Here is a 16,660-nt window from a genome sequence, read left to right as displayed (position 1 = left end):
TCAAGACCTTCACGTTGCCAAAAGCCTTGCACAACTGTAAGACCCCGAATCCCGGGAATCCTACAGTTGGTATTCCTCTATCATACTTATAAAAATACTTAAACTTGAAAACCGTTCATTTCATAAAAACAACCAATTCAGAGTATAGTTCGGCGGAAAACCATAAGTAAAAAATAAGTTCCCAAAACCAATTCAAACATATTTGATAAGACTTTTTTTAAAATAAATGTTTAATAATGAAATCTTCCATCCACGTATGTCCTTCACCGTCCAAGTAGCTTCGTGCACGTCCAAGCGATAAGGCATCATTCTCCTAACCTGAAACTCACACTAACATGCACACAAAGTCAGCTTGAGCTGAGTGAGTTCAAGTTTTAATAAATAACATCGATAATAATAATCATAATAGTCATTCCAAAGGTTTTAAAATATAAAAGGGATACATCAGTTAGGCCATCATCATCAATAAATAATCATCCATATATATATATATACATACATACATATATATAAACATCTTTATAAGTACATCCCTATATATATAAATAACATCCAAGTAATAACATCAGGGTCGAGCAAACGTACAACCCAAACACGTAACATCTCATCCAACGTATGCAAACACAAAGTAGGCATACGTAACATCCGTAGTCGATAACGACTACTAACATCGCCAAATATTGGCCATACAATAATATATACATACATACGATAATACCATCTCAAGGCCTACCCTATACAAGTAAGCCCATCCAAAATAATTTTAAACATTTCATCAAGCAAAATTGCTTAGGTGTGCATGCTAGCCCAAAATCTTAAAAGAGTAAAAAGGGGCATCATGAACTCACCTGACACAAGACACGTATTCACCACGAGCTAGATAATCCCTAAGTAATCCCAAAACTCAAACACCTGTCGGTTTACATACAAACATTACAATTGATATCGAAAGGACTCGTTTATCCTACGAGACGTTCTAACATGGTTCGAGTTACCTAAAGTCTCGACCTCATCAAACTCAATCATAACAGCCCCCGGGGCCTTACATTCACCAACACGACCCTTAGATACTCCTGGGAATAAAGTATTCCCAATTTACCCCCGGAAGCACTAGGTGACACTAACACGCGCGTTTAAGAGTCGTTTAGGCCATTAACATCCAACTCAGCCCCGTGTGGACCCAACATGATAAAATCACAGCCAACAAGTCCACACGACGCTACACGGGTCAAATGGGTCGGTAACTCGCAAATACAATGCACCAACCATTCAATAAACGCAATTGTGCGTTGTACCGACCCGTTTGAGTAACCGACAACCAATTCAGCCCCATAACTTATAAAAATGATTTTTCAACAGCCCGTACATCAAACCAAGTTCCCCCGAGCTGAATTGGTCATTAATCACTTCAACCCTCGCGTTAAATGCATCAAACTACAATTCTAGTCAACCGAACACTAACAATCTAACTACAACTAGTTGACCAATCTAACGAACACCAAAGAACATGATTTTTAAGTATGTTATACTAGATATATCTAGGAAGATTTTGGTGCAAAAACCTCAACCAAAACAGTCCCGAAACCGCTCAATTGGACAGCCATCCGGTTAACCTAAAACAAGTCGTTTATCGATCAATACGCGTAATATAAAGATCAATTAAGGTGTAAAATACTTGGAGAATCATAAAACTAACCTTGAATTGAAGTTTTATGGCTTAACTTTGGCTGCACAGAAGAAAATCGCAAGGGGGGGGGGGGGTCCTTTGGTCCGATCAGCGCTGAATAGGGCTAGGGTTAGGTTTTATTATTTTTTTATGATATAAATAAACATGTTACACACTAGCCCTTCTAATTTAAGGGATATAGAAACTTGTGAGGAAAGATTAGATGACTTAACGTACCGAGAAGATGATAGGGCCAACGAAATATGCCGGATAACTCCCGAGAAGTATACATAGTTTACATGATTTAAATCCTTAAACCGTAAATTAGCGGGCGTTACAACAACAAGCCGGGCTTTATTTCTAATGATCACCCCTTGTCATCTTTCTAATTTCGGAACACACATTTCGTTCTGATCGGCTTCTTATTTTCTGGCTTCTTCACTAGCCTCCAAACATTCAACTTCTTGAACTGTCACAGCTTTTCTTGCATTGCTTCAACCCAGGAGTTCTCTTTCAATGCAACTTTGTAATCCTTGGGCTCCACCTGTGAAATAAAACAAGCAAAAAGACATTTGTTAATAGTACCAGAGGTGCTCCGTGTTTGGATGCCAGCGGACGGATCTCCAACTATGTTCTCAGTCGGATGTCAATGGTGAATTGGCAATTGTGGAATTTGTTCGACATGCTCGACTGTTGTTGCCTCAAGCTGAATGGTCAAGCTCTCTATGGGATGAAAGACTGTGGTCACATTGACAGGAACATTTGGTTGACGTTCACTTGCACCTTCATCTTGATCAACCAAGTGTTCTTGAGCAATGGGACCTTCCCATAGGTTGTCATAGAAAGGCACCACTACGGCCAGAACTGACGTTGAGTCGCTGCTTCCAGAAGCTCCATTCTAAACAGGTTCAGTTTGCACATTAACCTGATCTGTCTCCTCAGCAATACCATGATTTTCTTTTTCAGAGGGAGGTGTAGGAACAAATTCAACTACACTTGGTTCTGCTGGTGGATCAACTGCTTGATCAGTCTGGACATTATCAACATGATCTTCCACATTGTCAGCAGATACGTACGCATCCATATCTGAATCAATGGTGTCTTCAACAACAGACATCTCTGTAGAAACTACAGAAGGCAGCACTTCAACTACCGGTGTTGGTTGGTTAGCCATGGGTGGACATTAAGTACAGGTGCAGGTGCAGCTACTTAAACATCTTCTAGACCTCTCAAAACAACACGCATTAATATTGACTGATCGTCTTCAGATTGAGCTTGCAGTGTCAAAACAGTGGGAACAGAGGAAACAACCGGTGCTGTATACATTCCTTGAAACTGCTTGAACAATCCCTTATAGTCAAACATCCAATTTGGACCAATGTGTGCATCAGTAGGGTTCAATTCTTGCCTGTCTATGTTTTACGATTCCAAGATCACACGAGTTTTATTGTTGTAGACGCGATAAGCACTTTTGTCAGCAGAATAGCCAACAAAGTAGCACTCATCCGCTTTTTCAGCAAACTTGGAAGTTGTAGCGACGTTTGTTTGAAGCACGGTGCAAGGACATCCAAACGTCCTGAAGAAATTGACCCTTGGCTTGTTTCCATAAAAGACTTCATAAGGTGTCTTATTCAATCTTTTATTTAGCAACACACAATTCTGGATAAAGCAGGCAGTATTGATAGCTTCACCCTAGAAAAACAACGGAAGTTTGGAGTATGACAGCATGGTTCTAGCAGCTTCAACTAATGTACAGTTTCGTCTTTCAGCCACCCCATTTTGTTCAGGAGTGTAAGGTGCGCTAAACTGATGAACTATTCCCTTGTTGTGATAGAAGTCGTTGACGGTTTTATTGTAGAATTCTGTTCCGTTATCACTTCTTATGCACTTCACTCTCTTGTCAGTTTGGTTCTCAACCAGAATGATGAACCTGAGCAGAAACTGAGCCGTCTCATCCTTATGTCCTAACAGAAAAGTCCAACTGAAATGCAAAAAATTATCAGTAATAACCAGACAATAGGCATTTCGATCTATTGCCATTGGTTGAATGTGACCGAATATGTCCATATGTAACAGTTGAAGAGTGGAGCTTATGGAATTAACAGTCTTGGGTCTGTGAGGGAGTTTGTGCTGTTTACATTTTGAGCAAGATAAACATTTTTCAGCACAGCAAAAAGATTTTACTGGAAAACCTCTCACATGGTCACCTTTAACTAACTTATTCAAGTTTTTAAAGTTGACGTGACCCAAACGTCGATGCCATAAGGATGAATCGTTCTCCGAGGCCTTGGACATCAAACAGGAAGAAGTACGCATGGAATAATTACTTCTCATGTCCAGAATGTAAGCGTCATTGTGCCTCGGAGTACACAACATGATCAATTCTTCAGGGACTTTAAAACCAGGTTTAAGAATAAGACACTCATTTTCTGTGAAAAGAGTAGAGTAGTGCTTATCGCAGATTTGGGAGACACCGAGCAGATTATGATTGAGCTGTTCGACCAGGTTGACATCGTCAAAGGTCAATGTACCATGGGAGACCTTTCCTTGTTTTGTTATCTCTCTTCCAACATCACCGGTAAAAGAGACATGCCCACCTTCGAATGGTTTGATGTCAAACAACAAGGACTCATCTCCGATCATATGTCGGGTGCAGCCACTGTCCAAGTACCAAATACTATTGACAGGCCTTCCAGGCTGACCCTACACACATGAACAGCTAGTTAGTGGAGGGTTTCTCGAGACATATTTATCTCAGGAAAATTAAACAGAAAATCACCCAGTTTAATTTTATGATTTCTAAAAATATAATCTTTTGGAGAATCGGAATCAGAAGAGCAATCCCTCAATGAACTTGAATTATGATTTCCTCGTTTTTGAAATGGTTTTCTGGATTGCCTTCTCTTGGGTTTGGGCTTAACAATAAAATCCTCGTTGTGTTTCTTGTTGAAAACATTTGAAGGGCCCTTCGGCTTTTCAACTTCTGAACCCTTTGCTAACCTTTTTCTTTCTCTTTGAGCTAGCCAAAATGGTTTCTTTAATTTCTTCTCACTTTTGGGTTTGAAATCCGTCTCACTGGCAGTTGAGTGAGTTTGGTTAGACATTTTCTTAGCTTTGACATTAACTTTAGGAAATGTCTGACCAAACGCACTATTAAGTTCTCTTTGTTGCTTGTGCCAGTTCTTGCAATGTCTCGCAAGATGAGATGGATTTCCACAAACATAGCAACACTTTCGTTGTTACACATATAGGCATCATTATCACTGAGATATGTGGGATTGGGTGAGGTGGACTGGTTAACATGTTGGTAACCTCTATCTGACTTATAATTGTAAACATTTGAATGATGAGTTGCAAAATAATTTGATTGCCTAGGTTTCTGTCGAGAGTAGTAATAGGCACTATCAAATTGATCATAAAATTGAGAACTATTTTTACAATTTGTATTTTGAGAAAATGAGGTTTTCCTTGGTGGCACATATTTACAAGAAGTGCTTGGTTTTTCTTTTTCAAAATTTGATTTTTGTTTTCTCAATATCATGATCAATTGATGAGCAACTAGGACTATTCTGTTCATCAACCTTGACTTCAATGGTTTCGTAAAAAACAGTTTCACATTCTGAATCAGAAGAAGAACATTCACTTTCATTACACAAATTTTCACAACTTTCATCACTAGAAGTTTCACAAAATATAGCTTTTGATCCTAACATAAGACTTCCCAACATTATGTGTTGAAGTGGGTGGAAGCCTAAGCGTTGGCTACGAATGATGCACGAGTTATTGTGAAGTTCCTAAATAAGTTGTTTACTCGTTTCGGTACTCCGAGAGCTATCATTAGTGATCGGGGAACCCATTTTTGTAACTCCGTCATGGAGAAAGCGTTAGCTCGTTATGGGATTACTCATCGTACCTCTACTACTTATCACCCTCAAACAAATTGTCAAGTCGAGAATGCTAATCGAGGGGTGAAAAGGATTTTGGAAAAGGAGGTTGGGGAAAGTTGGAAGGATTGGTCGGAGAAGTTAGATGATGCATTGTGGGCATTCCGGACCGCGTACAAGACTCCGTTGGGTACTACACCATTTATGCTTGTTTATGGTAAGTCTTGTCATTTGTCGGTTGAGTTGGAGCATCGAGCTTATTGGGTGCTGAAGACGGTGAATGTCGATCTTACCGAGGCCGCAAGGAAGAGATATTTTCAGATTCATGAGTTGAAGGAGCTTTGGGATGCGGCATATTCTCGATCGTTGAACACCAAAGAAAAGACGAAAGCTCTACATGATCGACGGTTGAAAGGTGGAAAAGAGTTCAAGAAAGGCGATAAGGTATTGTTATTTTACTCTAACGTCATATTTCAAGAAAGGTGGAAAGGAGTTGGAGGGAAGCTTTGGAAGAAGACTTTAGCGTCATATTTCACTCGCATACTAACAACTAAGTCTTTTCCTTTTTACTTTGTTTTTGTGTTTTAGTTTTTATTTTTTAGCTTTGTTTTGTTTTTATTTATTTTTTGTATTTTTAGGTTTTGTTTTGTTTTTAAAATTTTTTAAGTCGTGTTTCCGTTTCTGCATTGAGAACAATGCAAATTTGAAGTGTGGGGATGGGAATAAATATGTTTTTTTCATTTAAGTTTTTAATTATATTAAAAAAAAGAAGGTTTTGAAAAATATTCCTTGAAACTGTTTTTTGCGTTTAAATGGGAGATGATGATACTTATCGGTAATCGGTTTTTCAAACTACTAATAATAAGATATAATTAAAGAACACGCACTTAACTTGGTATGTGTCAGTAGGCTCAGCCTTGAGAATGAAAGGGCAGTTTGATAGTTGGTTTTAAACGATAAAATATGATTTTTAGTGGGAAACATGTTGAGTCTGTATAAAATACGAGATGAAAGGTCGAGCCATACTCAAGCCTCAGTTTTAGTTTGATTGTAGAAAATTATGAATTTTAAAGAAATCTGAATATGCTATCATACGATGCTTGGGTAGGTTTAAACGTTAAAGTATACCGTGTAGCCGGTGATATAAACTTAAAATTTGCACTTCTAGTTTTAGTGGTTAACATTCATAGACGTATGGTTTTATAGCCTTAAATCTTGTATTGATGGGATGCCTCGGGTTCGGAGACCACGGGTCTTTTTACGGTTGTTCATCTAGGTATCTTCGGATATTTAAATAATAAAAGCTTTTAAGCATAAACCTGCAATTTACTGCAATCATTACACTCACTTACATCAATTACAGTGAAGTAAAATCTTGATGATCCAGTGATCATCCCGCTTTTAGTCATACGTGGTGCTCTTACTTGCGTCTCATACCATTAAGAACAGGATCAACTAGAGACACGACGTATGTAAACTGACAGATGGAAACTTGTAAAATCACGTGTGGTAATGGGTCCGAGGTGTAGCTTGATAACGAGGGTATGTCATGTAGTGGGGAACACTAGCTAGTTAGTTGAACAATTGAACCTCAATCGTATCTAATGGCTACTTGGTATACTTTAATGTCAAAATTTAGGTGGATAAACAATATCCTTGATTGTCTTAGCTGTTCATGAAAAACGTGCAACAATGTTTTAATCTGCTATTATGAGGTTTAAGTCAAGTTGGAGTGGTTTGATCCGGTAAAATCTAAAATAAAGCGGGTCTTGACTGTGGGTTCCATTAGATTATATACATAATAATAATAGTCGGATCTTACTTGTCCCGGTAAAGACAAAGGCATGGGTTTAAGAGGACAACAATATCGGTGATCGCAGTTTTTGCGTTGTTCTGAATTTTAAGATAACCTATATGTTTGTAATATTGTATTTTTCCGATTCTGATCCCATTGTAATGAGACTTTTTCAGGGACGAAAAAAGGTTAAGTGTGGGGATATTTGATTTAACGTTTATTATACATTAATCCCGTGTAAATTTTATTTAATATTTTATTAGTTTTGTTCGGTTTCTCATAAGATTTGTATACTACTAACTTATTTTTATATTTTAGGTTTCGGGTTTTAATTTCGGTGAAAAGAGGGCGAAAAACGATCAAAAACAAGCCGAACCGGATAAGCGAAGGATCAGGAAACGAACCGGACCGAACCAGGAGTGAACCGGACCAGACCAGATTGGACCAGCCCCACCCCCTAGGCCGGAGCGCCGCGCGGCCAAGGAGAAGGAGGCCGTCACGCGGCGCGGCAGGGCTTAATGTTCCAGAATCTTCGTTTTGCACCGTCTTAATGTATTTTTGGACACCTGTTGCTTATATAAAGACCTCTAAACTCACCATTAATCATACCTTGAAGTCCAGACGAATTTGTTGGGTTCCGAGGAGTCCGAGAGCAGTTTCCGGCAGCTTTGGAATCGAAGAATCAGCTTGTGTTGCGCGTGTTAGTTGAAGGCGAAGAACACGGGTTTTATCTTTTGTTTCTTTCGTTTTCATTATTTTATCACCATGAATTCTTATTTGTTTGTTTTGCTTAAACCTAAGATGCTAGGCTAAATTTCATGAACTACTTAGGCTTACGATGAACTTATTTTGATGTTTTGATTTGATTTTGGGATTTATTTACGTTATGGTTTTTATGAATTAGTAAAAGATTTATCTATAATTAATTGATGCATATTGATACTTAGGATTATTTGATGAGTTTTGCTCCATAGTTTTCCTTGATTAATGTTTGTCATATGATAGGATTGCTATTAGGTCAATTACTTTGTGTTTTTGATTATTTTATGATTGATGTCATGATAAGATCATAGGAATAATATTGTCAAATAAACCTAAGTGTGCTGCTAACCTAAAATCTGTAAAGTGCTAGGTTATTGATAAGTCTTTACTATTTAATATTGCTAGATTTAGTTCTTCGCAAGGAGTCCGTCTAGGGTTGATTATTTATTATTGTTTATCAAATCAATTAAGTATAGTAAATTGCCTTAGATTTCCGCGCTGTAAGGTAGGATTTCGTATAAAGGAACTAAATTATAAACAATTGGGTGACCATAAGCGAACTTGATTTTTAATACTGGTGTGCGTTAAAAATTGTTAGAAATCCATAGATTTCTTTTGAGAAAGGTCAGGGGTCTTGTTCGGATTTTCTTATAAGTGTCTATTTTACGATCCCAGTTCCATAACTAAACATTTTCCTGGGTTAATTCATTATTGAAATTTAGGGGATTCTAGCCTAGGTAGTTTTCTTATTATCATCTTATTTTCATAACAAACTTTGTTTTCGTTTAAATTACTTGTTTTCTTAATTAGTTTTTAATAATAGTATTAAATTAGTATTTTAAATAAACCCCCCCCCCCCACCCAAACAAATATAATTAATAAGTTGTGTTTTGTAGTCGAGTCTAATTAGCAAATAAACGTAATTTAAAGAGTCTCGTGGGTTCGATATCCGGACTTACTTAGCTTTACTAGAGTCGATCGGTTCACTTGCCGGCTAGTAGTTTAGTCGAGTTTTAGAGAGTCTAGAGTATTACTTAGTGTTTATTTTTAGTTAATTTAGTTAATAAATATTAAACTACTTCAAGCACATCAACTTATCAAATGATTGAATTGGAGTAGCAGTTTTTGATGCTGAAGGAACAAACTTCACTAGTTTTGGTATCTAATTCCATATGCTATTTCTTCCTCGGGAGAAGTATTATAGCTAAAGTGGGGTAAGCTACTATAATTATCATTCATCGGTGGGGGTACCGCTGAATAATCATATCCTAGCCCCGGTTTAACTTTATTACTTCTCTGGGCTCCAATAAGATCATCCAAATTCTCAGATGATGCCTCAAATCTTTCAACTTGTTTTTCTTTTTCCTTTTTATCAGAAGCATCAATTTTCAATTTTTCAGTTTCATCTTTTAATTCATTAATTATATTTTTATAATATATAACATCATGCTCCTTTTGAAAAATTTTAAGTTTAAGATTTTCAACATCATTACGATGAGTATCAATCTTTTCAACATAAATCTTGTTAGCCTTTACATATTCTGCATTTAATTGTCGAAGTTTAGCATTTTCTTTCAAAACTTCATTTTGATGATATCTATAATTTGTAACCTTATCAATGCAAGCCTGAGAACAGAGATTGTGATTTACCTCATCAAGTGGTGATGCATCAGAACTTGCAGCTGAAGTTGAAGAAGCTACATTGTTGGAAGAGAAAGCCATGCCAACCATATTGAGAGGATTGTTCATCTCCTAAAATTGATCATCCCAGTCCACAATTTGGACCTCCTTTTGAGAAACAAGAGCCCTTGAGTTTGATCCTTGATTGCTCTTGTGTGGATGACCTCCAATTCTTGGAGTTGAGCTGCTTGGCTTGTGCACTTCATGCTTCTTCCCAGCTGCCTTGCTGTTTTCTTCATCGGTCACCTCAGTCACACGAATGTCGTCTGCTGGTTTGGGAGGATTTGTGCACTCCCTCGCAAAGTAACCCATTTCACCACAGTTGTAGCACCGATGCTTGTCTATATCAAAACCAATTCTCTTCCTATCAAAATCCTTGAAATTATCTTTCCCATATGTCTTCATAAAATTGGTGGCTCTGTGAACTGCCATAGCCATTTGGTACTTGATATCCATCTTCTCGAGATCCTTTTGGTTGATGTCTTTCAAATCTCCAGCTTCAAATTGAGGAGGTAACAACTTTCCTTGCATCAACTCTTCGTGACTTAACAAAAATGCATGAACCAGAATTATTTTTGTATCATTCAGCATTGGAAGGGCTTCACAATAGCTTGAGATTTTGCTTGGCTGATTCTTTGATGAAGATGAAATTCCTTGGCCCTTCAATGCTTGCTCGACTGCACTATCAACTACTTTCTGAAACGAGCTAGACTCAGATGACCCAGATTGACTTCCCGTTGAGATAAAAGCAGTAGTCTGTGGTGGAACACTTGAGGAGTACTTTGGAGTGGTCACAGGGTACACATTCTGCTGTGTTTTGCTTAAAAAAGCAGTTGGAATTGTTAATTTAGTATTCATCCCAGCTTGATTAAGAAAACTCAGATGATTATTCATTCTCATCTGCTCATCCATTTCAAATGACTTGATTGTTGAAATCAAATTAGTGTTTGTCATTGCATTCAAATTTGTGGTTCTCTTGATCGTGACTGTGTTAGTACTCCAACTATACCGCAAAGAATTCATCAACTTGTGGTTGACTTCAGAGTTGGTAATGTTGACACTGGCAGCTCTCATTCTAACCATCATTTTTCAAACCTCTTAAGCAAGTCCAACACAGCTTCACCTTGACGGTGGTTGAACATATTGAACTCTTCTTTCAACAGGGCTTTCTTGTTTTCCCTTATTTTAGCATTGCCCTCAACCTTCTCAACAAGTGCATCCCACAAACCCTTAGCACTTTTGTGTTCACGTAAAGTCTCAGTGATCTCATTTGAAAGACAAACCGTCAAAGTGAGATATGCTTTCTTGTCTTGTTCTAACAAGTCCCTATCATTTTGATCATACTGTCAGGAGTTTTAAGTTGTTCCCCAGCTTGAGTGATAGTCACGGGAACATGAGGACCTTTCTCAAAGCATCTCATTAAAACGGAGTCAGTCAACGAGATGAAGTTCATAAACCTCCATTTGAAATCAGCAAAGTTATCATCAAGGGTCATATACTTTGGAGGCTTTGTTGGTGTTCCCACTTGGTTCTCCACAACAAGTACCCTTTCAATAGCTCAGAATCAATACTCGTCATGGTCTCAGTAGTCACAAACACTTAACAGTCCTTAAACAGTTTTGAATTTTCAAACAGTTAAGAATTTCGCGCGAAACAGTCTGTGCGAAGCGAAAAAGTTTTAAGCGAAGCGAAACTCATTCAGATGAACAGTGACGCGAAGCGAAATCCCTGTGCGAAACGAAAAACCAAGCGGAGCGAAATGTTTTGCGAAGCGAAAAAGTGAAGCGAAGTGAAAAAATATGAGATGCGAAAAAGTTCAGTCTTCTGGAAGCAATCTTTCTTGGGATCTGTCCACCTAATCTTGTCAGTTCTGGTCAACGGTTGTTGCACTGATTTTCATGCCATGAGAAGCGAAAAATTTTTTACTTGTCAATTTTAACAATTTTTCAATCCCGTAATATCAACTTTTAACAGTTTTAAACCCACAACTTTTAGATCTAAGGCTAGTACACTTGTTAGAGAATGCTATATATCAATTGATAGTATTTAAGATCAATGCTCGAATATGCATGTGTCGGTTAAACACTCGTTTTTATCACTGTGTGTATAGACGCAAGTAGACATTGTTTGATGTTTTTAAATTAGGCAAACACTAGTTCACCAGTGTATAAAATACTTACACCCATTCGTTTATTGCTCGTTTGAAATTACATATGTTGGTCAAATACTATATGCCGATAGTTTTCTAAAATAGACTTATGTATCGCGAACGCAAACATTTTTCTAAGTTTTGCATAAAAATATAATATTCATGTATTATGATTTCTTTTGTTTAATACTTTTTCTTGTATTAATTATCATATAGATAACGCTCGAGTTTGTCGAGTGTGTCGGGTGTCTCGTGTCTGACTAAGTAATTCCTAAAACTACCTAATGTATATGATATGTGCGTACGGATATGCTAGACTCGTGCCAATTAAGTTAACAAAAGTTACCTAACGAGAATTAACGTAAATAAATCATGTTTAAGGTGTGTATGGACAACAACCAGATTAGCGAAGAGTCACATTCTCCGTGTCTTAAAAGAATTTTGTGCTCGAAATTTCAATTTGTACTACTAGTAGCTTGTTAGTTTCTCGAATAAGGAGGCATACTTGCGTCTATTTTTTTTTTTTTTTGAATTCCTTGCAGTATTCGAGTGATAAAGAGACTAACAGTCTTTTCCTACATGACGCCCTTAGTTCTTACGGATTAGAATGCGTGAACAAGATAGGACACATAATCACGTTAGACCGAATATTTGCATAGTAGCTTTAATACGCTAGTACCCATATAAGTTATTTCCTTTATGAACACTAGAGAATTTTTGGTTAAGAATGTCCTATTCTTTTTGTCTTCATAAGAGAAATTGAACACTGAGCTCACGTTATTGATCTGGTAGATATGTGATCCACCACTAATATGTTCATGACAAAATTATGATAGGATATTGCTAAAAGCGGGTTTGTCGTATTCTAACGTTCCGTGAAGGAGATTTATGCCAACAATTAGCTCATCATGAAGTCAGGCAAGAGTCGTATAGTCTTAAGGTTTGGATAAAGGAATATAGGATATGTAGGAATAAAGTGACAATAGAAAATTATTATTACTAGTATTATGATTTTTAAAATCGTGAGAAAATATTTTTTTTTTGTAACCCGAATTACTGCATAATTATTTTCAAACTAATTATCTAATATTTTTAGGAAGAGTACTTAAAAATTTTATGTATGTGTTACTTCAACCATATATACATTGATAATGTTTTTCATAAGTGTAGTTATTATAGAGCTCATAATTATTAAAATTTGAATACTTTTTTTTAAAACTTTAATACAACCGGTAAGTATTACAATAATTATTTTTGTAAATCTAGTGTAAAAAAAATCATGTGTTAAAGATGACGCCTTCCTAGAGGCGGTGGTTGAACCATTAGGTGTGGGATTTCTAATCTCGAATGGCGTAGGATGCGATTTTCTATAAAAGTTCTGAGAACCTAGGTGTTGATGTAAGAGTTTAAGGATGTGAAATTATACTTCATAAAGTATTGTTTAGAAAATTCTTTGTATGGATATAGTCGAAGATGAAACTAGAGATTGTTGTCATTATAAAAAGGAAATAGTAATATAAAAGATTTCGGTTGGAGTCTACGTACTCCTAGGTATACTACCTATTTTGTTTGAAGATAACAACGAAATAATCCCGTCATCTAACTAATTAATGATTGGCGGCTAATTCCTAGTGCTGAATCTCATTAGGCCATTTATTGTATGAACTAAGGAGAATTTATTTTTTTTTAAGCTAGTCTGAGATACTTCTATCAAGTTCCACATTTCGCTTATCTCCAGAAATTTTAGTCAACAAGCTACTAACTCCATATAATAGGAATGGCCGAATGGCGTCATCGGTTTGTGGGTATGCCCCCCCTTTTTTTTCATAGAGCAGCAGGTATGGTACTATAGGGTAGTCGTTACTGATAGGACGTCTCGAATGTGTATACAAGGGAATTCTAAGTAAAATAACATATAAGTTTCGACAAAGGTCTAGTAAAGTTTTCAAATGCCTATTAAACATGAGATTTTTAATTAAGGGTGCATCTCCTAAGGGAAATTAGGTTTCCACGAAGTAAGATAGATGTCAATACCCGGTTGATACACCTAGGTAAGTCTAAGATATCGCTTGCGCATGTTAGTTGGTTACTGCACCCTCGTGTTGAGTAATGACATTCTTGGCATATCATGTTCGGGGTATCATTCATAAGAAGAAAACCTTAAGTTGCTAGAGGCAAGGATTAAAATGAGATATCGCGAACAACAAGAATAAGGTTATCACTGCGTCGGATCCTAATTCAAGTGTCGCATCTATAGAGATTAAAAATATATTAATAATTCCTTCTAACGTGGCATTAATCCATCCAATGGACCTTTTAGAGTTCACATATAATTGTAGATTTACCGTTATGTTGGCCATCATAACTATAAATCAACCTTACATGATTACCCCGGCATTGCTCCATCATAAATCGTAATGCAAGTGTTCCTATTCATACTATTGTTCATCTAAAATTTAGCCACCACGAGTTTAGCTGTTGGCTATTTTTCTCCCTTGAGAATGTAGGCAGGGCGTGCATGTGCAAGACTAGTGTAGAGCAATTCACAGTTGTGACGTAAGCAGAAAAACAATGATTATTTGTAGCGACGAAGGAAAAATGATGAGAATGGCATTTATGTGGCCCTAATATTCATATAATAATAGTACTAATAATAACATTATATATATGACTCATGCGATGCAAAGGAATGAAAAATGCACTGAGAAACAACCAACAGCCTTGTTCCGAGAGTATAAAGAACCCTCTCTAACAAAACAAAGTAGCAAGAAGGATGACTCTCGAAGGCTTGGTCCTTATACTGAAACAAGGTCCTAAGAACGCTTTCTTATCACAGTAGATACGACTAAAAAGAAAAGATTTTTGTACCCCCAAAACTAAACTTGCATAAAGTCTCAGCAAAATGAAAATGATGTATGTCCGAATCAATCTCAATAGATCCCTCGTGACTGCCCAGAGGAGAAGAATAGGTATGCATGACAGGATCGGAACCCATGATTTGACCCAAAACAAAGGCGCTACCAAGCTGCGCTACATCCCTTTCATCCAATAGTAGGTAAAACCGACCGAAAGCCCCGCTTTTGCCAGCATGACAGTAAGCACGGACTGGCAGCAAGGAGTCAACTGAATGACCAAAAATGCAGACCTAATTCGTTATAACCAGTGCCTCTTATACCAATCTGTCACACCCTCGTCGACGGCGGAAACGCGAGGGCGTGGTGACGTCATTGATCATAGTCACTGTTTATAGACTTTCCAATAGATACTTCTTCAAAATGCCTCTACATGCATGCGACTCCATATGTGTTTTCAATGCTTCAATTACCTAAGAATGCATGCATAAAAACGTCAATAAAAATTGTTGATGAGTTTCACAGGTTTATATGACATCTATATATATGTGTTTCTTGGACAACGAGTCAACCAATTTCTCAGACAGTTACCATGATGTTCTAATGCATGCATGAGCTGTATGATCAAGACTTAACAGCGTTTCTATGATCGCCCCTCTTGATGTTCTAATGCAAAAAACATTGAAGACAACTATGGACAAATATCACAAGCTAGACCTCCAATCTAAGTTAGTGCGACTAACCACGGGTAGGGCGTGTTACTCCCAAATAGTACTATTCATATCGACCACGTCTACAATAGTTAATGATCACAGATTCTAGGGTACTTTGACCGCGTTATTGATTCAACCCATGTAACAAAATGAGATCGCGTTTCTACTCGTTTCCGAACATGTGTTTCTCCATGTATTCTCCCCCAAAGTTTCAAAACAGTTTAATTAAAAAGGGGCCGTGAAACTCACCTTGTAATATGCTGAAAGTATATGTTCAATGTGTTCGCTTAGCAATTCAATGTCCAACGTGACTTATTACGTACCCTAAAATACATTCAGACATTTAAGCATATGGTTCACAACTTAATACTTAAGTTTATTCATGCTCATAGTTCACCCAACTAGTTAAACTTATTTACGTTTACGTGCGACACGACGTCCCGTTGGTGATAAGTTTTTTGATTCTTATTTATATAAATATAAAATATCATTTTTGCCTCTTATCAACATGCCGAGTCTTTATATATGAACATGTTCGCTTTTAAGCTTAATATATACACACTATATACTTTCGTTTCTATAGATTCACAAGTTTCACAAAATATAATATACAATTATATTTTATATCTTTCGTAAATATTGTTTTTGTTTGTTAATCTTTCGTGATTAAAGATGTCCTTTACTCATGTATGTATTTTCCATAACTAATATGATTTTTTTAGTGTTTTAATTACTAAACTATTGATTACCTACCATAATATTCTTGTTGCAAATAAGCTTGTTGCTACGTCTCGTTTGAAAACCCCTCTAAATGGATACTTCTGTATAATTATCTATTAAAAAGGGTATATTAATATGTTCTATACAAGGTTCTAAATCGTTTATACATATTTTTCTAGAAATATGTTGGATAATTTCATTATGAGCCTGTATATATTTGTACAAAAATATATCTTACTGTTGGTAACCGACGAGTTTAAAGCAATAAGCATGATCGAGTGGGTGCTTTTATTTGTTTAGTGTAACTACTTGGGTGATTATTTGGAGCTTAAACAACTTTTGACGTTATATACAAAACAAAAATAGGAGTATGGATGCTAATCACTTACTTAGAAAAATAAGTTTGTTTAGAGATGAAGAAATGATCTTAAGCATGCAT

General features: G+C 36.7%; 1 protein-coding gene across 1 annotated transcript; it reads left to right on the top strand.

The window, feature by feature from the left end:
- The first annotated feature begins 5,538 nt into the window (after nt 1-5,538).
- Nucleotides 5,539-9,843, top strand: LOC143633521 (uncharacterized). The gene is made up of 2 exons (XM_077101811.1): nt 5,539-5,994; nt 9,733-9,843. Exons 1-2 carry the CDS (start codon nt 5,539-5,541, stop codon nt 9,841-9,843), a joined length of 567 nt encoding a protein of 188 aa, XP_076957926.1.
- The last annotated feature ends 6,817 nt before the right edge of the window (nt 9,844-16,660 follow it).

The sequence above is a fragment of the Bidens hawaiensis genome, unplaced genomic scaffold, assembly GCF_021521415.1.
Source record: "Bidens hawaiensis isolate Kalapana, Puna unplaced genomic scaffold, B.hawaiensis_p1.1 tig00006773_1, whole genome shotgun sequence".
Lineage (NCBI taxonomy): Eukaryota > Viridiplantae > Streptophyta > Magnoliopsida > Asterales > Asteraceae > Bidens > Bidens hawaiensis.
Note: the sequence above shows the minus strand (reverse complement) of the source record. Positions and strands in the feature narration are given on the sequence as shown.